Below are 22,967 nucleotides of genomic sequence, written 5' to 3' on the forward strand. Positions count from 1 at the left end.
ACGTATATACAACACGGCAGGGTTATTAAAACGATAAGACTGAGTCAAATACTTAATAACAACATAAGTCAAGTACAAAATAACAACATAAGTTCATCATAAAACAACAACAACATAAGTCAAATACTTCATAACAACACATATTCATTTAGCCATCATTTGGTCCGTCACAACATTTCCTCCTTCAGCGAGGATATCTGTTGCCATCTTCATCCGTAAACCTTGAATATTTTGATCGTTTATCTCATCAAACGTTACACCAAGCGCTAGACACTCCACAAACTTCAACGAATACACCCCACAATCGCCAACCTGGATGTTTTGTGGAGTGTATCTTTTGCTCCTCCTTCTGAATGAGAACTTTTTCCTGCTATTGGGTCGGATATTGGCAGGAATATGTACACTCAGCATAGCGGGAATCATGTGCGTCAGCGGTTTAAATGAATTCAGAATTCTCTGCTCACTTTCGAGTGTTACCTCTCCAAAGATTGGATTGTAGCAACCAATCTTCTCCTTCTTCAGATCCACGTGATTCGCAACCCAGTGATTTCTACCGGTTTGAAGACATCCGTACAAGTGATCCACATCTTCATACCACTTCAAGTTTGTTCGACAATGATCGGGAATCCTACCATTTATCATATCTTCATAACCATTGCCTTTGAACATGAACATTGTGGGTTTCATCTTGAACTGAGCGTAATCGTGAATCAAAAAACTTTGCCACCAAACGTCAACGAAGGCAATCCGCTTGGACCAGAATGGAGTGGGCTCTCGCATGAACCTTTTAATGAGGACGTTCATATACGCCACGACATGCTACATAAATAATATTAACAAGTCAGCCGTAATCAAATATATAACTCAGCCATTATATAATAAAAGAATATATAACTCAGCCGTGATATAATAAAATAATATATAACTAAGCCGTAAAAATTTGATAACACAGCCGTAATAAAATAAAATAATATATAACTCAGCCGTAATAAAGACTTACATTATCAGACCCCCATCCATTCTCATTCTCCGGCCACGGCCTCTCATGGATGAGTATGCTGTAGAAGTCACTATCATGATCAGCTGTTAGTACTTCTTTTTTACCTGGTGCGGCTAGTGGTTTCGGTGGAATTGCCTTGATGTGTTGCATAAGTTTCTCCAATAGCGCCGGATCAACAGGTGCTAGAGGGTCATATATTGCTAATGAAGGAGTAACATTCTTCCTCATGCACGTAGTTCTATTATGTCCTACGTTCGGAAAAACTAATGATGAAGAAACTGCCGTCATTGACAACCCTTTTGGAGTTAACCGAACATTTTTTTCCCGGTAGTCCTTAATTATGGCAGATCTAACCACTTCAGAATTCTCGACATCAGACTCCGGCGCGAATTCATTCTGTTCTGCAACAACTTCGTCAGTTATATCAGCCAATGAACTATCCTCTACCTCAGGTTGTACCTTGCATCTTGTTACACCGTCACACGGTTGAGTCACCTTTTTGTACTTTGACCCAGCCTGTTTTTGCTTCTTTAGCTCAGCCTCTTGTTTCTTCTTTAACTCAGCCTCTTTTTTCTTAGTCTCAGCCACTTTTTTCTTAGCTTCAGCCTCTTTTTCTTAGCTTCAGCCTCTTTTTTCTTATCCTCAGCAGCTTTTTTCTTAACCTCAGCCTTCTCCTTCCTCTTAAACGCAGCATCTGCCTGCGCTGCTTTTTTCTTCTCATCGGCTTCCTCACCTTTAACAATACGCATGCACCTGCAACCGCGTCCATAGGCTGGATCCTTAGCAGCCTTATCATCCTTAGTAGCCTTATCATCCTTAGTAGCCTTTGCAGGAGAAATTACTACGAAATCAAGAGGCCGCATATCAGTAGCTTTATCGACACTACCAAACTCCTCATCCAAAGTCCTTTTCACCCCTGATTTCTTTTTAAGCTCCTTGGCCAAATTCTTTTTCGGTCCAAACTCCTTACCAGGGGTCGCAGCTACTAACGCTGGACTATTGACAGACTTCTGATGCGTTCAAACCACCGGTGATGCCATCGATAAAGAGTTATCTGATAATGGTGGAGAGGGATTATCATGGTTTTTAGGAATTTTCCCAACCCCCAGATCTTTCAGACGCTCCTCCAGTAAAGCATTCACCCTGTCATCAATGGTCTTTTGGTCCATCAATGGTTTGTTCCGATCTAACTCGTAAGCTTCCAACCGTGAGTCAACCTGATCAAATTTTCTGGAAATAATATCCAGAGTACTCACAATGATCGTTAGAGTCGCTTTGTTCTCCAACTCCAACTCTTCGCTACCTTCCTTATCGCTAGAACCCTTTCCCGTTGCATCAGCTTCAGACTCATTTTGTGTCTTAACTTTCTTCTTTTGCTTCTTAATGGGTGGCTCAACTTCTGACGAAACTCCACCCTTCATTCTCTTCTTCTCATTCCTCTTCCCCTTTGCATTCCCCTGCACTTCCCACAAACCTTTCACAAATCTACCTGAATGTATATCTGTTATCAACCTAACGAGTTGTTGGTCGTCATCTTCACCCGGCCAAATAGGAAACATCTCTTCAATTGAGTCCTTCAAAACCATTCTCCTCACACGCACCTGCAACACCAGGTTATAACAAAACTCAGCCTCCAAACTAACACAAAACTCAGCCATCAACTAAAATAATTCAGCCGTGATTCAACACATAACTCAGCCATCAACTAAAATAATTCAGCAGTAATTTAACACATAACTCAGCCATTAAGTAACTCAGAACTCAGTCATCAAATAAATTAAGTCAGCGTTAAACCTTGCCTCGCCATGCTTTTCGATTTCGGCAGACAACAATTTATCAAAGCTTGCACGTGTACGCTTTCCACCCCATTGCAAAAGCGGAACGTCTTCGTTATTGATCACTCTCCCAAAACTCTCACCGAAGCATGTGACGGATTCATAAGCCCAAATCAATAACGCGTCCTTCATGCCGCTTATTGTATATGAACCTCCATCTGGAGCCAATGTTTTAATAGAGTCAATTAGAACTTCGTATGCAGTCCGACCCCATGGATACAACCTCATGGCTTCATCGTCGAATGCCCTTATTGCACTTTGAAAGGGTATCCTTGAATTGTGATGCAAACAATAGACTCCCATGGCTTGAAGAAGTAGCAGCCCCAACCACTTGCGCTTTTCAAAACTCCAAAGCGGACAGAACGCTAATGTTGCCTTCAGTTCATCTAACTTTGGTCTCATCCCATGCGGCACCTTCAACTCCCCCCCCCCAAAACTCGTTGTATTGACTAGGATCAAATTTTTGTGTTGGCAATAGACATGTGTTTAGCCCAGTGATCTCACCAAACTCGAGCAAGCTAAACCTGATAGCCTCATCAGCCACGAGACACCATATCTCCTTCTTTATAACTCGCAGCTGTCTACACAGTAGATAGTGCACGGTCCTACGAGACCACATGCTTTCGCGTTCATCTAGCCTAGCAACTACTCCAATGGGAGAGTTCACCAGTTCTTCCCACACATCAAGTTCTATTGTTTCTCTAACGTGGGGGAAATGCCCTGGATGGAAATTGTGATTAATAACTTTACCATCTAGGTTAGAAGACCCTTCAGGGTAAATTCTTGGTGGGTAATCCCCTGATTTAACTTCAGCAGCATCCATCTGATCATATAACCCAACAATAAAATCAGCCTCAACAAAACAGTAACTCAGCCGTACCATAAGAGTAACATAGTCATAACATAACATTAGGTTATTCACGACACAAATATAACTAAGCCATAACATAACCATAACTCAGCTGCAGCAAAACCCTAACTCAGACGCAACGAAACCCCCAACAAAACAAAATCACAGCCGCAACACAACCTTATCTCAGTCGCAACAAAAATATAAATCAGATGAAATATAATACATAACTGACCCACAAACTCAACAAAACACAATATATAACGTCGCGATATCCTACCGGAAAAGACGAACTCGGAGATAAGAATGCGGCGAAGACGGCGGCGAAGACGATTTCGTACAAACGAGTTCATAATTCTGAATTCGGGCACGATGATAACAGAGAAAACAGAGTACAACGACAGAGAGCTATTTCGACGAAGAAGAAGTTAACACAGACAATGTCGATGACGGAGTGTGGAAGTATCCTCGCGGTTCCTTCTTCGACAGTTCTTCTTTGAGACGACAAAACGATGTTCTTAGTTAGTTTTTTTTTTAAACTTCGATTTAGTTATGTTGGAGAAGAGACGATTTGATTTCTATTGTGGTGGTGATGTGTAATTTTAATTACTGATGTGGATTATATGTTTAAAAGTAATTTCAATTAAAAAAAACTAACCAAAAATCTTTAGAGTCATTTACTATGGGTGTCCAAACATTCTAGTCATTTTAAAAAAATGTTTAACACTCTACTAATAAACCAACTTTTGTTATACATTCTACTCATTTTCTCTAAAATTAATGCTATCTTCTCCAAACTATAAGAATATGATTAGTACACCTCAGCGTAACTGGGCATAATCTAAAAAAAAAACTGAGAGAAAAAGAAAACAAATGATTAGAGTAAATAATAAAACAGAAATGAAAGAAAGAGAAAATGAACATGCAAAAAGATAAAGAAAGAGAACTTGAACTTTTACTTTCATTTTGTCAAGTGGAAAATTTTCTGTCATTTTTAACTGTATTCAACCAAAAGTAGCTTAAATATATAAGCGTAAGATAATGATATACTAAAAGTTACAAAAAAAAAATGATATACTATTGATTATGATAGCTTCTTACGAATAGTCATACAAGTATATTGTGGTTGAAAACGGAGTTATAACTGTTATGTCAATCACTTTGACAAATCGACAAATTAATCCGAACTATGATAAAATACACAGCACAAAAGAGATATGACATATGACCTTGTCTGTTGGATTTCGTATTATGATGTGACCCTTGAAGGAATAGTCAGGAGCAGCCAAAATAGAATTTATGGTTAGCACTTGACACTATAGGGGCAAGTGTGGTCCCGAAGGGATTGAAATGATACACATTTTGTTTGTTTGGGCTTTCAAAGAAACCGATATGGTTACCACGGATGTATCAGTCCAGTTGATTTAAGCGCAGGCGTTGATGTTATTGCGTTTCTGGGTTCGATCCATCATGGGAGAGATATTTTATGCCATTGGCCTTGTCCCCATGGTCTGGGTCCCGGGCCTGAGGGATTATGGGCTTTGTCCCCGAAACGTCTAGATAATAAAAAAAATTGATATGGTTTTAGTCTCTTCTGGTGTGGTGGATGATATTTGTGAATTTCTGTGATAATTTGAACGGGGAAGAATAAAAATGATAATTTTAACTAATCATATTTTGATCTCCTCCAACGAATCACATTTACATATGCAGTTGAGGTGTTCAAATGCTACAACTCTATTGACATTTTCAACAGTTGTCTGAGATGGTCTGACTGATTATCTTTTCAGAACCGTGAGATGGCAAACATGACACATGTCTTCACTCAAGATTTGGTAATGGTAACTCACTCGGTGTACTGCTTAGATTTCTAAAGAGGACCAGGTTTAAAGCTACGAGCTGGATCATCGATGACCGGACGAGAATTAGTTTGACGTACTCTATCTATTCTTCGGTCCAATGAGATGGATCTTTATCCGATGTTTTTTGGTTAAAAAACATTGTAGACATTGTCATAAGTTCATACTATGCCTTTTCTTAAAAGAAAATCATCAATGATATTTTAAGTTTTATGACAAACGACTTGTAATGTCTTTTATAGGTTAAGGTTTTGTAATAAAATAAAACAAAGATTAAGGTAAGGGTTAATGTTTGTCTATATGATATCTTGCATATATCGTAATGTCAAATAACTTGGTCTACTATTGATGATCTCTTCTTTCAATCAATCTGTTTAGTTTAAGGATATCGCATCTTAGTGTATTGGACTCTTTTTGGTCATCTTTATTATTCATTTTTTTTAATAACGACCGTTTCAATAAGCAAAAGAAGCATAACCAAAAAAATTTTTAAAGAAAATTATATATAAAAAAAACAGAGTCACAGTGAGGCTCTACGCACCAAGTGAAAGGAGAGAGAAAGGAGATCTGAGTTTTCTCTCCGGCGTACGGCCGGCGCGTGAGTGTCTGTGCCGTCGCCGGAACCTTTATTCCTTTTCATAGAGGTTTCTTTTGGCCTCTTCTTCGTCGCCTCTCACCGATCGCTTTGTCTGAACTCTGGATTGGAACCATCCTCCAACGGTGGTTTCCTCGCGTGGAGGGAAGACGCGGTCGCGTGGAGGCTAACGGCGTGAGAAGAGACGCTTGAATGCGTCAGTGGTGATTCTGGGAGATGGAGGCTATCACAGATCCGTCGTCACCGATTTGTTTTCCGGGAGGTGGAGGCTTCTTCAGCTTCGCCGTCGCCGGTTCTAGTTCCCGGGAAGGGGAGGCTTTCTCTGCTCCGTCTTCGCCGGTTTTGGCTCCGGAGGGTAGGGGCTCACATAGCTCTACGCTGTCGGTTTAGGTCCCCGTTCTCTTTTGGGGTTTTTTTTCTTTGTCTTTACTAGTATGGATTGGGTGGAATTTGCGGGGTGGTTCTTGTCGTTAGGGTGGTTGTTCGGATTTGAAGGGATGAGCGATCGGTAGACGATGAAGCTCTCCATCGATGGCGACGACGACAAGAGAAGGAAAGCATAGTTCTTGAGTCTCGGGCTTGATATGCCCAGTAGGTGGCATGGATGTTTGGGATGAGCTCTCGGTTAGTCCGATGACGCTCTCCGTGACAAGCGCGACCGAGGAGAGCCATTCGACGGTAACAGTCGGGATGAGTCATTTCATGATTGGGTTAAGCCGATCCGGGATCTTTGGTTTGTGGGCCTGTCGGGGTTGGGTTTGTGGGCCTGTGGGCCTGTTTGTCTAGGGTTTAGCAGGGTTTGATAGTTGGACCGTAGGCTTTTTATCTTGTAACTTCTTGGGCTTGGCCCATTTTCTATTTCAATGAAATATTGACGGAAAAAAAAAACGTGAGGCTCTACGCTATGAAAGAAGCTTTTTAGACTTTGTCATACCATGTTACAAAAAAAAAAAAAAAAAAAAAGACTTTGTCATACCCAAAGGCCAACTCTGTCCAAAAAGAACAACATTGCTTTTGAAAGTGAAAGATGATCCATAGTTTCATACACAAATTAAGATCCCAAGTAGTTAGTCAAATCAGGTACAACATAAACCTTATCAGCCCACTAAAGATTGTGTGTACAGATTAGGCCCATCAGGAGTTGTTATTATGTCCTCTGAAGGATCCATGTAACAGTGTCAGTGTAGAAGACACCTCCCTTTTAAAGACCTTGTATATACTTCTGCAGTTTCTGCCGAACCGAGTGTACCGAACTGAGCCAAACCAAGATTTTTGGTTTGGACACTGAAAGCATCTTCACACGTGTTGTCATATGTTAGTCGTTAGAGTAGCAATTTCCCTTTTTGTTTTCTTCCAAGTCAACCTTACTATTAGTCGTTAGTGGGTAGCATATTCTCTCGTCTTATCCATTTAGCAATAACCAAATACTACTAGTTTTGTTCCTTCTATTACACGGTAACTCAGTGCACGGATTCCACGATGCGCTTTCACCCATTTAACCAAGCGATCGTCCAAATAATATGCAAATTCGTTTACCACCCAAGTCCAAAACCACTGGCTTTTTTTTTTTTTTTTTTTTTTGTAACTTAAAACCACTACGCTCTTTGTTCATAACATAAGCTGAAAAAATAGAGCGAAGTAACGGTTTTCTCCTAGTCAAAACACGAAGAAACCACCATTTTTCGAATTAAACAAGAGAATAAACAGATAACTTATAGTTTTACTACTTCAGTCAAGAAAAAAAACTTATAGTTTTACGCAATCGTTAAGTAAATAATGCTCTTTATGTAATATTTAGTTTAAGCTATAGTTCAAATACTACATATTAAGTCACTGGCGCATATTTGGGCATTATAGCAAAGTTGTCAAAAACGAAAATGATGATATTTAAGTAAATTTCATATGTGGCCATTAGATTGATTGTCAAATACGAATTCATGATGTGTACTTTTGACTTGAGTGTCCCCACTATTTGTGCCGAACTTTGAGACTCACGAGAGTGGATAATTATTATTATCTCTATATACTTCATGTTTTCTTCTCTTATTTAAATAAACATCCTAATAATCTGCATAATGCTGATTTTCATGTGTGATTTTACTCTAAATTTAGAATTTTAATATGTGGAATGTCACAGATAAGTTTATCCACCATTAACATAATGTTATAGTGGCAAATAATAACTATAGCAAATAATAGCAATGAGTGGTTTTCATTTTGGTAGAGCCAGACAGTAATAGTAAACAACTAACAATGTAATCTTCTTATTATCTTGCCCTTGTAATTGGTTCAGCGATTCGTTTTGCATGTGAAAGCCACATTTGATAACTAATTCTTTTTTTCCCATTAATAGAACTTGTTTAAAAACTTAGTTAAAATGACAAACCACAAAGATAAATGAGTCTTCTTCTGAGTATTAAACTATTTAATATTTCTTCCGTTTCATAATAGATGATATTTTAGAAGATTTTTGTTGTTTCAAAATAGATGATGTTTTGATCTTTTTATGTTATTTTTAACTTTATTGAAAACTGTGTAACCAATTAGATGTTGTAGTCATTTCTGTAATTGGTTGAATAACTTTTAAATTATATTTTTAAAACTATTTTTTAGAGAAAAATAAATTTTTTAATCTTTGTGCATTAAGGAATAATATCACGGAAAGAATACCATATTTTTTTTTGGGTAAAATGTTTGAAAAAGTGTGAAGGGACGTGGAGAAAAAGGAGAACAACTTTCGAGTGCTTATAAAAAAGGTAGCAGCACAGTTTCCAAGATCTCACTCTACTGTTTCGCAGAGAAGAGAGATTACTATACAGTCGCCAAGAAGATTCTCTCCCTAAACCTCATTTCCAAGACTAATAAGTTTCTTTGTTTCCTCTTCCTCCAATCGTTAAGTTTATTCCTTTCTTGCTTCTGTATTGATTTCAAATACCTTAGTCTGTTTTTATACCAACACCAGTAAAGATTCCTGACTGAGTTTCTCATCTGGGGTTTCTTCTTATTATAAGTTTTTTCTTGTTTTGTTTTCTCAAACTCTAAAGATCTGATTTTTCCAGCTCTCTCCGGTAATGCTACCTTCTTATGTTCATCCAAGCTTTCTGATGTTGTTTCATTCTTCAGATTGTTCTTCTTGTTTCCTCCAGCTGTTTCACCATCTCTGTCTAGCAATATGTTATGTTTTTTTTTTTTTTTTAATTTGATATTACAATGAAACAGTTCCTCTGACTAATAGCTTAGATCTCATTATGTGCACTTGTGTTAGTTGTGGAAAAAAATGGGGACTTTGAGTAAGGCTTTATGTCTTCTCCTGCTGTTCTGTACCCTGGCCGTTGCTGCTGCTGATGTTGCTGATACTGGGGGTGCTCCAAAGTACAAAGACCCAAAGCAGCCTTTGGGTGCAAGAATCAGGGACCTGATGAACCGTATGACTCTCCAAGAGAAGATTGGTCAGATGGTTCAGATCGAACGCACCGTAGCCACACCTGATGTCATGAAGAACTACTTCATAGGTTAGAAGAAATCTTTGGAACTGTGTCTGTTAAGTCTAAGTTAGTTGACATCGTGGGGGGGGGGGGGGGTTATCTTTGATGTATGTGTAGGGAGTGTGTTGAGCGGTGGAGGAAGTGTGCCTGCACCAAAGGCCACACCTGAAGCTTGGGTGAACATGGTCAATGAGATTCAAAAGGCTGCTCTTTCCACCCGCCTTGGGATCCCCATGATCTATGGGATTGATGCTGTTCACGGTCACAACAACGTGTACGGCGCCACCATTTTCCCTCACAATGTAGGCCTTGGAGTCACCAGGCAAGTTTTGTCCAACAAGGCCTTTAAGAACTGTTCATAAATAAACTTTTGTACGGCTATAAACATGAGACCAGCTTTATATTTGTGTGTTTTTACTAATCTTGTAGGGATCCTATGCTACTTAAGAGGATTGGGGAAGCAACCGCACTTGAAGTTAGAGCGACTGGAATCCCATATGCCTTTGCTCCCTGCATTGCAGTAAGTATATACTAGTTTGAAGTAGTCTAATCAAGAAACCTGTGTGCTTAATAGTGTTATACTTTGACAGGTTTGTAGGGATCCGAGATGGGGAAGATGCTACGAGAGCTATAGCGAGGATTATAGAATTGTCCAGGAGATGACTGAGATTATACCCGGCTTGCAAGGTGACCTCCCTACCGAGCGAAGAGGTGTTCCCTTTGTCGGTGGAAAGTAAGTATCTTTATGTTTATACCCGGTTTGCTTCTTTTATGTTTGAATCCTGATGATCAAAGTGGGGGACAAGCCTCGGGTCATCATGATCACGGGTGCTTTTATTTAGAACTTATTGGCCCTTGAGTGTTAATAGATTCAGGATAACAGATGAATCAATGTAGTGATTGTCAATTTCACAAGTGCCTGGCAGTCTATGATTAGGCAACACATGTGACATGTTTCAACTCTATCTATAGTAGGTTCAGACAAGTTCTTAAAGAGTCTCTTCCACTGTAGGACCAGTGTGAAGCATCTAAACAGTCCCTGTCCCACTCATTAGAGGAGATAGTATAAGTTTGGTTAGATTCGTTTCAGTCTTTATCTTGAGTTTATCTAAATGAGTTTGTGACGGTAACAGATCAAAAGTTGCGGCTTGTGCTAAGCATTTTGTGGGAGATGGAGGTACAGTGAGAGGGATAGATGAGAACAACACGGTGATTGACTCGAACGGGCTATTTGGAATCCACATGCCTGGATATTACAAGGCTGTAAACAAGGGTGTTGCAACGGTTATGGTGTCCTACTCTGCCGTGAACGATTTGAGAATGCATGCTAACAAGGAACTCGTCACGGGTTTCCTCAAGGACAAGTTGAAGTTCAGAGTAAGAAATGATTCATGTTGGATGCACTTGGCTGTTCTTTGGTTCTAAAAGCTTCTGTTTCCTTTGCAGGGTTTTGTCATCTCTGATTGGCAGGGGATTGATAGGATCACGAATCCTCCGCATCTTAACTATTCATACTCTGTCTACGCGGGAATCAGCGCTGGAATTGACATGGTTAAGTGATTCTACCTTACATTTATTTGTTATACGGTCCATTTGGTTACTTGATTATTGTATGTGTGTGTGTCTCTCTCTATGCAGATCATGGTGCCATACAACTACACAGAGTTCATAGATGAAATCAACAATCAGATAAACAAAAATCTGATCCCTATGAGCAGGATTGATGACGCTGTGAAGAGAATCTTAAGGATCAAATTCACAATGGGACTCTTTGAGGAACCACTGGCTGATCTCACCTTCGCCAACCAACTTGGTAGCAAGGTCCGTTGTTTGTTTTATCCTCCTCTTTTACTCATCATCAGTTATGAAACTGAACAAAAACTCTGCGCAAATTTTGACAGGAACACAGGGAACTAGCTCGTGAAGCCGTGAGGAAATCTCTAGTGCTGCTCAAGAATGGTAAGAAAGGAGATAACCCGTTGCTTCCTCTCCCTAAGAAGACGGGAAAGATCCTTGTGGCGGGAACACACGCTGATAACTTGGGGTATCAATGTGGTGGCTGGACCATCACTTGGCAAGGCCTTGACGGCAACGACCTCACCATTGGTATGTTTACTGATGATACAGAACTTCATGTTACATATGTTAGTTATACTGAGTTTGGTTTTGATGATTCACAGGTACAACGATCCTTGCGGCTGTGAAGAATACAGTGGCTCCGACCACACAAGTCGTCTACAACCAAAACCCCGATGCAAACTTCGTCAAGTCTGGTGAATTTGACTACGCCATTGTGGTCGTGGGTGAGCCGCCTTATGCTGAGATGTATGGGGACAGCACTAACCTGACCATAAGTGAACCTGGTCCGAGCACGATAGGGAACGTGTGCGGATCAATGAAGTGTGTGGTGGTTGTTGTCTCTGGGCGTCCCGTGGTGATGGAGCCTTATGTTTCGACCATTGATGCCCTTGTGGCAGCTTGGCTTCCGGGGACGGAAGGTCAAGGGGTTGCTGATGCTCTGTTTGGTGATTATGGGTTCACTGGAAAGTTGGCTCGGACTTGGTTTAAGTCGGTGAATCAGTTGCCGATGAATGTTGGCGACCAGCACTATGACCCGTTGTACCCGTTCGGTTTTGGGTTGACCACACAACCAGCCAAGTTGTAGGCTTGTCTTGTTCCGAAGCTATAAGTTTAGTTATTCAACTGATCACATTTGAGTTTGTATAACTTGAGAAGCAGACGACGGCAGAAAAATTTGGAGCCTGTCTCAACTTTTGAGTTTATATTCTATTCAAAGCTTTAAGAATATAGTTCATGTTACGTAATTATAGTAAAACAGCCTAATTAAATTCACCAGAAGTTAATATGGTTTGAAGGGACCGGGAGATAAAAAGATTTAAATAAACAAACAAAAACTTTTATTATCTATACAAAAAGAAAACAATCTAGGTAGGACCTGGTCCTTAAATATCTCTGGTTTGTTTGTGAAGACTACACAGTCTCATTACTTAGCGTAGGAAAGATAGGGATCCTATTAGAACTTCTGAGAATAGGAGGAATTACGAGAAAGTGTCGATGTGGAGAAACAAGATTATTAGAACATCATACACAAAAAAAAAAAACGGGTAGATTGTTCTATTGTTGTCCTCATGAATCAAAAGAGTTTAGTTGTTTCTTAACACTTTTTTTTTTGTTAATTGATATTGAAAAACAAAGTGATTTGAGAAGTTGGTGTTGTAGAATAAGTATCATTTGTTCGAATGGATCGACATTGTTGTGGTTTAGTACATGAATGACGTTGAAACAAATGTTGAAAAGGTTTAATTGGATGATGGAGCGGTGAAAGCAATGGTCGAAAGATGTGAGAGGATGTAAATGAGCTCAGATAAGTGGTGTACTCGAGATTTCTTTGTCGAAGATGAGGAGAGTCAATATTCCTTTTTTGGGTTCGTTCGGATTCTCTCTAAATTTGTTTGATCGAAGGAATCGGGTCACCAAACATCACAAATGTCATGTAACTTGTGATTTCTTTTTTTTTCCTATCAATGTTGGTTTATGTACTTGTTAGGATTTGTTTGCGTTCATAGTCTTGTTTTTGAATTCTTGAGAAATGTAATGGTTGTACAGATTTCGCATCATGTCATGGTTTGTTGTGATTTTCTGCTGTTTAATGGCTCTATTTGTTTATTTTATGGTATTTGTGATTCTAGATTATCAACTATAGAGAAGAAACATGAGGTTATCGAGACTGTTTCGAAAAAAACCATTGATTTGGTAAGAAATTCTTATTTCCCTTTGAATATCTATGAGAAAATGGTTTGGTATTGTGTTATTTCATCGGTTTTGAACTCAAAGAGCTTCATTTTGCTTGTTTAAGTTTGTTCTTTTCAGAGACAGTTGATGAATTTGAAATTGCGGACATTTTCCCTAGGCTTGATATGGTTCCAGAGGCCATTGCAACCAAGTTTAGAGATATGATCCATTGCTTTCTACAATCTGGAAAGAAGTCTCTTAAACCAGAAAGAGGTTTGAGCGTCAAAAGTTTTTGATGACAAGGCAAAATTATGTGTTATTTCAGGAATCGCTAGGAATATACAAAAACAAATTATCTATACTATTAAAACATAAGTTATAAGTTATTTCATGTGTGTTGTCTTCATTTTGACTATTCTTTAGAAAGTTTATCAAATTTTACATGATTTAATTATAATATCTTCTAATATTTTAATCTTTTTATTTGAAATGAAAATGAAGTTTTTTTAAATGAAAATTTAACAAAATCTTTGTGGCATCCTTTAAATTTTATTTCTGAAAATTAATTATCATAAATATCATTGGAAATTAAATTTAACAAAATCTTTGTGGCATCCTTTAAATTTTATTTCTGAAAATTAATTATCATAAATATCATTGGAAATTAAAGTTAATTTATTTTTAATTCATAAATAAATCTAAAAATTCTATGAAATATTTAAATTATATTTTAACGATAATATCAATTTAGTTTTTCAAAGATTTTAAATATATTTTGTTAGAAAAATATTCATTTCTATTTCAGATATAAAATAAAATACTTCTACTCTATTAATTTAGAGTCTTGTTTTTATCTACTGATAAAAAGTTGTTAGACCAATTCATTAAAATCTTAACATGTATTATTTTTACATTAATAAATTAAAATTATAATTTGTAAAGTAAATCAACAAATCTTTAAATGATATCACATTATTTTTTCATGTATGATATTTAGGTTAAAACATCTCTTACACTTTTAAAAAGTGTACTAATTTTTTTTTTATCATCCCAATAATAAATTTTGACCATTATCTTAACAATAAATGTGGAAACATCATTATACAGATTAATATTATTAAGAATATATAAAATACACAGATCTTTTTACACATGTGATTGTTGATGAATATATTTGTTGATTTACTTTGTTTTAGTTTTAATTTCTGTATTGGTGCACATACCATTAAACTTGCTAGTTAAACCACAACAAAAATTTGCTTTCTCATCTCACGCATATGTAATGATCATAAAAAAAATCTTGCAGTTCATAATGATAATAGTTATGCAAACAATCCAATTTGTATATAATTTCAAAAGCTCATCCTTTCAGTTCTGCATGTATGCGTTTAGGCCTGAGCAAAAAAACCGAAACCGAATAACCGAACCGGAACCAAACCGAAATACACGAAACCGGAACCAGACCAGAACCCTCAAATACTCGAACGGTTCCTATATTTCTATATCTGAAATAACCGAACCGAACCGAGAACCGAACGGGTACCCGAATATATAAAAATATTAATTATATATACATATGATATAACTAAATATATATTTTTAATTTAAAAATCTGTTAAAAGTATCCGAAAATAGTTGAGGATAACTAAATTATTATTAAGTATCCAAACTACCCGAAAGTATCTGAAACTATCCGGATAGATTTATCCGAAATATCCAAAATTCTTTTCTAAATCATCCTAATTATTTAATATTTTACCCTAAATAACCGATATTTTATCTGAATTACCCGAACTGCCCGAACTATCCGAACCCGAACCGGAACCAAATGAGAACCGAATATTTTTCGGGTATTTCCCGTTTTTTAGTTTTACTATCCGAACCAAACCGAACCCGAAACTATCCGAACCGAACCGAACCGAAAATAGGTCAAATAGTAAATGGATCCTCTAGCCTCCTACCCAAACTATCCGAAACCCAAAATGCCCGAACCGAACCGAACCGATACCCGAAATGCCCAGGCCTATATGTGTTAATGGTTTGTAAATTTTAATTGTGATAAAGAGTCTTGCAATTTGATATATGGTGTTTTATACATCTTGTATATATGCTTTTAAATTGGGTTTCAAGTCTTTATCGAGTCTTTATAGTCCTTTTGGAGTCATTACAGGTCTGGAGTTGCATTGGATGGGAGATGGACCAGCTGGAACAGAAGAGGCAGAAAACAATGCAATTTGGTGGTTTTCACGCAGAACAATCAGATAGCGGAGCAACCCGAGTGACTATTCCGAGTGAGTGTTCCAGCGGCAGAGATTGTTAAGGAAACTACAATCATTACGGGATTTGCCCTAATTATCCATATTTTCTCTCCCAGCCGCCTGTGGCTTTGATATATCATATTTTTTGTTTCTCTTTATCATTCTACGCTAGTTTACAGAGAGGAACCAGACCCGAAAACTCCATTGTTGGATTTGCTTATTGTAAAGGGAGAAGGATCTCTACACTCTTGAGAAGAATCATGAACCCTATCTCTTTTATTTTATTGATTCAGCATGTTTTCTTCATCTGTTATCTCTGTGTTCTCTGTAGCTACGGCTAAGTAGTCAGCTTGCTTAGTCTAGGGTGTTAGGGTGTTAGATCCGTGAGCTAGACATAAATAAGTTATAAATCGATTGTCTTCATTCACTGTTGTTCTTAAGGCTTGCATCAAGTTAACCATTTAGTGCCTGATTCTAGGTTTAATCTATTCATCAAAAGTGTTATAGGTTGCTAGACATAACTTGAATGAACATTGCATCTCTAACCAGCGAAAGTAGATGTTAGGGTGTTTTGTGAACATATCGGACTTGATCTCTATTGCTTGCTGTCGCATCTTGATCCAAACGATAGTTTAGGTATCAAGATCGATAAGCATAGGGAGCAGTACCACGACAGTGGACTGTTCTACTTGAGTGATCCGAGTTCTAGACTTGCTCTTAATTAAACTTGAATAATTGTTTGGCTCACACTTGCTTAACACCCGATCAAACCACCCTAGGCTAGCATTTTAGTTATCTGAATACTTTAATTAATCTTGTTACTTGTTTCTCACGAAACCCTCAAATCTTCAAACCCCCATATTGTTTTAGCTTGATATTGATCTCATAAAGATAAAGTGTAATAGTTGGTCTCTGTGGATTCGATCCTAAAGTGCTACATCGACATACCATTCGATTGTGGTAGTGTGCACATTAGGTTAATTGGTGTGCGTATACACGTAATATCAAATTGGCGCCGTTGCTGGGGACCATCTTTTTACATATATTTTTCGGTTATTTATTTAGTCTAAGACCTCTAACTTGCTCTATCCGTTTTGTTGCAGCTAATTTTTCAGGTGCATTACCTGTAGACATACTCGGAGAAACGCACAAGGATAGTTAGTTACATTTACTAACCAGGAGCTAGCAAGGTTAGAAAGAACAAATCGTCAACAGCCAAGGCAAACCGACACCACTATGGGTGATCACGCCAATCAGGATGATCTCACTGCGGCTATGGCACTCATGCAGCAGCAGATGCAACAAATGCAGCATACCATCCAAGCTCAGCAGGATGCTGCTGAACAGGCTGCTCTCGCGCGGCAGGAACAACAAGCGCAGACTGTTCCAATCGGGCAGAGAAACATTCCTTCCAACATCCCTACTACGCGCTCTGCCATTGGTCCTCCACTCTGCACCAGGCAAGACTTCACGATCAAGCCTACTTTGATCGGTCTAGTACAGAGAAAGGTGTTCTCTGGTCTCTCTACAGAAATTCAATGGAGCATATTGAGAGCTTCGAAAAAGTCTGCAGTTTCACTCACGTGAATGGTGTTCCACCAGACTACATCACGTGCATGTTATTCCCATTCTCTCTTGATGGAAAAGCTGCACGGTGGTTGAACTCTCTCCCTACCGGCTCTCTCACTTCATGGGAACAGGTCCGATCAGCGTTCCTCAGCCATTTCTACTCTAAGGCGAAAACAACTGCATTTAGGAACAAGATCACCTCCTTCAGACAGCTCACTGATGAGCCTTTCTGCGACACATGGGAGCGCTTCAATGACTATAGCAGAGAATGTCCTCACCATGGATTTGATGATGATTACCTCCTGGACATTTTCTATGATGGAGTGGACTGGAAATACCAAGGTGCTCTAAACTCTGCGAGCAATGGAGACTTCATGACTCAAACCACTGATGGAGCGTTTAAGTTGATTGAGAACATGGCTGCTAGCTCAGCTAATAAGAAAGAGAAGAGTGATTGCTCCAAGAAAGGGAACAGTTCTGACACCCAGAAAAAAGATGAGCTGGCTGCCAAGGTTGATCAGCTACTGAAAAACAACCAAGGGCACGTCTTCAACATGGAGCAAGCTACGGCCGGGCATATTCAGAAACAGAACAAGCGACAACCGCAGAGCAATCAGCAAGCTGTTCCAGCTAACGGGAACAGTCAACCAGATGAGCTGAAGGGTCTGGGTATGATGATGCAACAGCTGTTGCAGGGTCAGCAGGTTCAAGCCAAGGCGTTGAATCACGTAACCACGGAAATAGACACCAAGATGGGCAACATGTTCACTGAGCTGAATAACAAGTATGACAATCTTGCGATCCATATAAGAAAGATCGATGTTCAGCTTGCTCAAACAGTTGAGAGTGTCAAGAGGCAACAAGAGACGCTCCCTGAAAGAACAGATAAAATCCTAGGACTGAGCACTGTAATGCAATAGAGCAGCCGTTCGCTGAGACTGCTCCAGGCGCAGAAGAGAGAGCAGAGCAGTCTGCTAGCTCTGGAGTGACTGCTCCTAGCGAACCTGCTGAGACTCCACCATCTCGAGTCTATGTTCCCAAGGTTCCCTATCCAATTCCACCTAGACATCTGATGGATCCCATTAGTGAAGAGCAGCTGATAGGTTTTAACAAGATGGTGAGAAGGCTTCCTAAAGAACTTGCATTTGAAGATGCTCTGCAGATTCGTCCATTGCTCAAGTTTTTTAGAAACTGTAGAGAGACTCAAGAGGAGATCAAGGTCCTCTATGCCAAAGCTCTGTCTACACCAGCACTGAAGGTATTGCCTAAGGTTGATGATCCTGGAAAGTTTGTTTTCCCATGTTCCATCGCAGGAACAACCATCAAGGATGCTCTTTGTGACTCTGGTTCTTGTGTGAATCTCGTCTCAAAGGCTATTGTAGACGATTTGGGTATTGCTGATGTTGAGCGCTCTCAGCTGACCCTGACCTTTGCAAACTCTTCTAGAGCAGTCCCATATGGAACCATCTGCAGCCTTCATGTTCAAGTAAGGGAATGCATTGTTCCTGCTGAGTTTCAAGTTGTTGAGATGAACAAGGATCATGAGATGCCTTTGATATTTGGAAGGACATTCATGGCTACTGTTGGAGCAACCATCGATATGCCCAACAAGAGAGTCTGCTTCTCCAACATCAGCAAGAAAGTTTTCTACAAGGCTGTACCCACCAGATCTTCCTCATCACACGCCTCTCGCATCTCAGTGTTTGATGTAGAAAAGCTGAAGGTTTTTCCAGAGAAGGAGCATGGTGATAAGGGTGAGAGCAGGCTGTTATCTGATGAAGATCCTAACACTGATCCTACTAAATTCAGAGAGAATTCAAGGGTGAAACAGAAAGTTCAGAAGAAAAGGGTCAAGGGTGATCCTATGATGACTTTGATACCTCGCTTGTGTGATGAGAAATCCATTGAGTATGAGGTAAAGTGCAAGGGTACCTTTAAACCTTTCTCTAAAGTCAGAGTAATGCTCACACATGAGCTGAAAGAGAAAGGAGAAGCTGCTGTGAAAGGGTTGCTGAGCAGAGTTTTGAAGTTGAACATGTCTGATTGTGGAGCTTGTTTTGGAACAAGTCCTCCTGCTCAACCCGACTGATCCCAGTCACCAAGTCAAGCTAGAGACTTAAACCAAGCGCTTAGTGGGAGGCAACCCACTGTTACGTGTAAATATAACTTGGTTTTGTTTTTGTTTACTTATTTTCGTTTTAGTTTATTGAGTCTCAGGTCAAAAAGCAAAAAAAAAATCCGAGATACTTCAAAAATTCTGGGTTGTAGAAACAGAACAACCTACCCCCAGAAAAGAGCGGTTGTTCCAGGCTATCATCTGACGATAGAACACCCAGAATTTTCATAGAGCGCCTGCTCCACTCAGGTAAGTATCTCAACCCAAAAAAATATATATATATATATATTTATTCTTGTTTTCTCCTTCTCTCTGATTTATTTTCACACCAGGGACGTTGTGAAATAAGTCTGGGGGAGGGTTTTCGTTGTTTACTAACTCGTTTCTTTCTTTTGGGTCAATTTGAATCAGTCTTTATTGAGTCAGTCAAAACTTTGTGGGAATTAGGACCTTATTCTGTGTTGATCACTGGCCACCTTGTGCTTTTGTTATCTTATTCAGTGACCTTAGCAGTGGCGAAAAACACACATGTGGACCTGGAACACCCTGACATATCTCACTTGATTCTCCAGAAGTTCTCAGCCGATCAGGTTACACTGGGTAGACTTAACTCCACCTTACTTGAACCTAATCTTAACTGAAATTCTTCTTGTTATGGGCATTAGATCAAGGAAACGAGACACACTCAGGACTTCTTATCCTTTTTATCCATCTTGCTGATCATGAGTGGCTAGCTCATCTTTAGCTAGTTCCCACCCTGCACCTTAGCCTTTATTCCACCTTCATGCATTTGTTTTTCAGTGTCATATGTGCAGATATGTGCAAAAATGTCGGAAAGAAAAGGATTTACGAAGCCTCCTACTCGTTACTGCTCCAGAAATTATGGCAGAAAGGAGAACAAGCAGATTAAGGGAGCAACCGCTTCATAACCAATGAACTGCGCAAGAGCAGGGGTGGAGAACCAGAATGGTTGCGAAATCAGAACCACCAGTGGCACTCAGAACCATCATGTATGACCTCCTTCTTTGTCACATCACCATATCAGTCTTCAAAAAAAAAAAAAAAAAAAAAAAAAAAAAAATAAGGTAATGGAGAAGGGGATGAGATCAAAGAAATATGAGCCACTGGAAAGATCGAGCAAAGGAGTGGGTACCAAAAGGAAAGTGGAACGCAAAACAATCAGTTCCATGTTCCGTCATCAGAACAATCGCACCAGATAGAGCAAAAACGAGTAGAGGCTGTGGACATCAATGGATCTATCCTCTCTTGTCATTTTGTGTGATATCCTGCATCCTCTTCAATGAAATGGTAGCCCCTAAACACTTTTAACTCCACCATTAAATAGCCTGTTCCACACCTAGACCGTCTACCCTGAATGATGCCTGTGATGAGAAGCTCACGCTACTCTTAAATGAATGTAGGGAGTTCTCTCTCGATAGTGTTGCTTTTTCAGGTTTGAGATGAAGAGTATGGAGCCGATTTTTGAACAGCAGTCAGTGGGGTTCCGGTAAGGGTGTGTTGTCCTAGTTTTACTGCTTGTATGGTTCAGAGATTCGTGGTTAAAGTATGGTTGCTGAGAATAGGAGAGTTCCCACACTTTCAAACTTTTCTCCCTGTTCTTGATACTTGACATTGTTTGAGGACAAACAAGGATCTAAGTCTGGGGGAATTGATATATGGTGTTTTATACATCTTGTATATATGCTTTTAAATTGGTTTTCAAGTCTTTATCGAGTCTTTCTAGTCCTTTTGGAGTCATTACAGGTCTGGAGTTGCATTGGATGGGAGATGGACCAGCTGGAACAAAAAAGGCAGAAAACAATGCAATTTGGTGGGTTTTACGCAGAACAGTCAGATAGCGGAGCAACCCGAGTGACTGTTCCGAGTGAGTGTTCCAGCGGCAGAGATTTTTAAGGAAACTACAATCATTACGGGATTTGCCCTAATTATCCATATTTTCTCTCCCAGCCGCCTGTGGCTTTGATATATCATATTTTCTATTTCTCTTTATCATTCTACGCTAGTTTACAGAGAGGAACCAGACCCGAAAACTCCATTGTTGGATTTGCTTATTGTAAAGGGAGAAGGATCTCTACACTCTTGAGAAGAATCCTGAACCCTATCTCTTTTATTTTATTGATTCAGCATGTTTTCTTCATCTATTATCTCTGTGTTCTCTGTAGCTATGGCTGAGTAGTCAGCTTGCTTAGTCTAGGGTGTTAGGGTGTTAGATCCGTGAGCTAGACATAAATAAGTTATAAATCGATTGTCTTCATTCACTGTTGTTCTTAAGGCTTGCATCAAGTTAACCACTTAGTGCCTGATTCTAGGTTTAATCTATTCATCAAAAGTGTTATAGGTTGCTAGACATAACTTGAATGAGCATTGCATCCCTAACCAGCGAAAGTAGATGTTAGGGTGTTTTGTGAACATATCGGACTTGATCTCTATTGCTTGCTGTCGCATCTTGATCCAAACGAGAGTTTAGGTATCAAGATCGATAAGCATAGGGAGCAGTACCACGACAGTGGACTGTTCTACTTGAGTGATCCGAGTTCTAGACTTGCTCTTAATTAAACTTGAATAATTGTTTGGCTCACACTTGCTTAACACCCGATCAAACCACCCTAGGCTAGCATTTTAGTTATCTGAATACTTTAATTAATCTTGTTACTTGTTTCTCACGAAACCCTCAAATCTTTAAACCCCCATATTGTTTTAGCTTGATATTGATCCCATAAAGATAAAGTGTAATAGTTGGTCTCTGTGGATTCGATCCTAAAGTGCTACATCGACATACCATTCGATTGTGGTAGTGTGCACATTAGGTTAATTGGTGTGCGTATACACGTAATATCACAATTCAAGCAGCGAATAATCGATCCCATTTTTACTGTCAAATTGCCATTTATAATCGTAGAAACTTATAAAAAATTTGAAATAAAATTGTATATTTGAACATTTCATTTTAAGTATAATAACTACAAATCATTAATTTAATATTCTGAAAAATACTCAACAAACATTTGAGAAGATTTGTCAAGGCAAATAAGTGAATCTGTGAATTTTGAACTATTTTAGATATTCAACAATAATTTTTCACAAATAACTTACAGAATATCTTACTCCAAAAGAAACTGAAAATACTCTATATGAAGATATTCACTTTATTGTATATTTTTTTTAATTCAAAATTTAGTAGAATATATCTTCATATACAACTATTCTTATCGTAATAAACTTAATTGTTTCCCACAAAATATTTAGAAATCGCAAAAGGATATTTTTCATTTACATAAATTATAAGATTTTATAAATTAATAACTAATTAGTACTATTATTTATTTTTAAATTTTAATATTTTGGATTGACAACTAATAACAAATTGAATAATGTATAAAATCATAAGTAATTTATATTAATAACTTTGAAGAATAATAATGTTGTAGAAAATATGTTATAAGATCAAAGTGTAAACAATATACTATAAATAACTGTTACATTTTCAAAATTAGATAGTTATAAATCTAGTTATCTATATATATAAAAATATGTTCGCCTCACTCCTGCTTTGCCACGTGAAAAGTCGATGCCTGACAGGCCGACACGTGTCCCGGCTGTATTAAACGTAGCACTTCATTTAATCT

The 22,967-nt window shown here is 38.7% G+C and overlaps 2 protein-coding genes and 1 non-coding gene across 6 annotated transcripts; 1 reads left to right on the forward strand and 2 right to left on the reverse strand.

Moving 5' to 3' along the window:
• Positions 1-1,554: 1,554 nt before the first annotated feature.
• LOC106373428 (caldesmon-like) lies at positions 1,555-3,658 on the reverse strand. Its single transcript, XM_013813600.2, has 4 exons — positions 3,340-3,658; positions 2,800-2,993; positions 2,104-2,601; positions 1,555-2,010 (listed from the first exon to the last, which is right to left on the reverse strand). The coding sequence occupies exons 1-4, from the start codon at positions 3,656-3,658 to the stop codon at positions 1,555-1,557; spliced, it is 1,467 nt and encodes a 488-aa protein (XP_013669054.2).
• Positions 3,659-8,905: 5,247 nt separating this feature from the next.
• LOC106376413 (beta-glucosidase BoGH3B-like) lies at positions 8,906-12,432 on the forward strand. Of its 4 annotated transcripts, none has more exons than XM_048767385.1 (10): positions 8,906-9,031; positions 9,405-9,651; positions 9,742-9,946; positions 10,054-10,144; positions 10,215-10,357; positions 10,758-11,001; positions 11,071-11,175; positions 11,263-11,445; positions 11,526-11,730; positions 11,805-12,432. In XM_048767385.1, the coding sequence occupies exons 2-10, from the start codon at positions 9,417-9,419 to the stop codon at positions 12,287-12,289; spliced, it is 1,896 nt and encodes a 631-aa protein (XP_048623342.1). In that variant the 5' UTR covers positions 8,906-9,031; positions 9,405-9,416; the 3' UTR covers positions 12,290-12,432. The 4 variants fall into 4 exon arrangements, with proteins under 4 accessions (XP_048623342.1, XP_048623339.1, XP_048623340.1 ...); XM_048767383.1 differs by having other exon boundaries at positions 8,929-9,207; XM_048767384.1 differs by having other exon boundaries at positions 8,929-9,031; positions 9,380-9,651.
• A 4,951-nt stretch (positions 12,433-17,383) lies between these two features.
• LOC125593658 lies at positions 17,384-17,490 on the reverse strand. Its single transcript, XR_007329558.1, has one exon. It is a non-coding gene; the product is annotated as a small nucleolar RNA R71 (small nucleolar RNA).
• Positions 17,491-22,967: the final 5,477 nt, after the last annotated feature.

Source organism: Brassica napus, chromosome C9 (genome assembly GCF_020379485.1).
Source record: "Brassica napus cultivar Da-Ae chromosome C9, Da-Ae, whole genome shotgun sequence".
NCBI lineage: Eukaryota > Viridiplantae > Streptophyta > Magnoliopsida > Brassicales > Brassicaceae > Brassica > Brassica napus.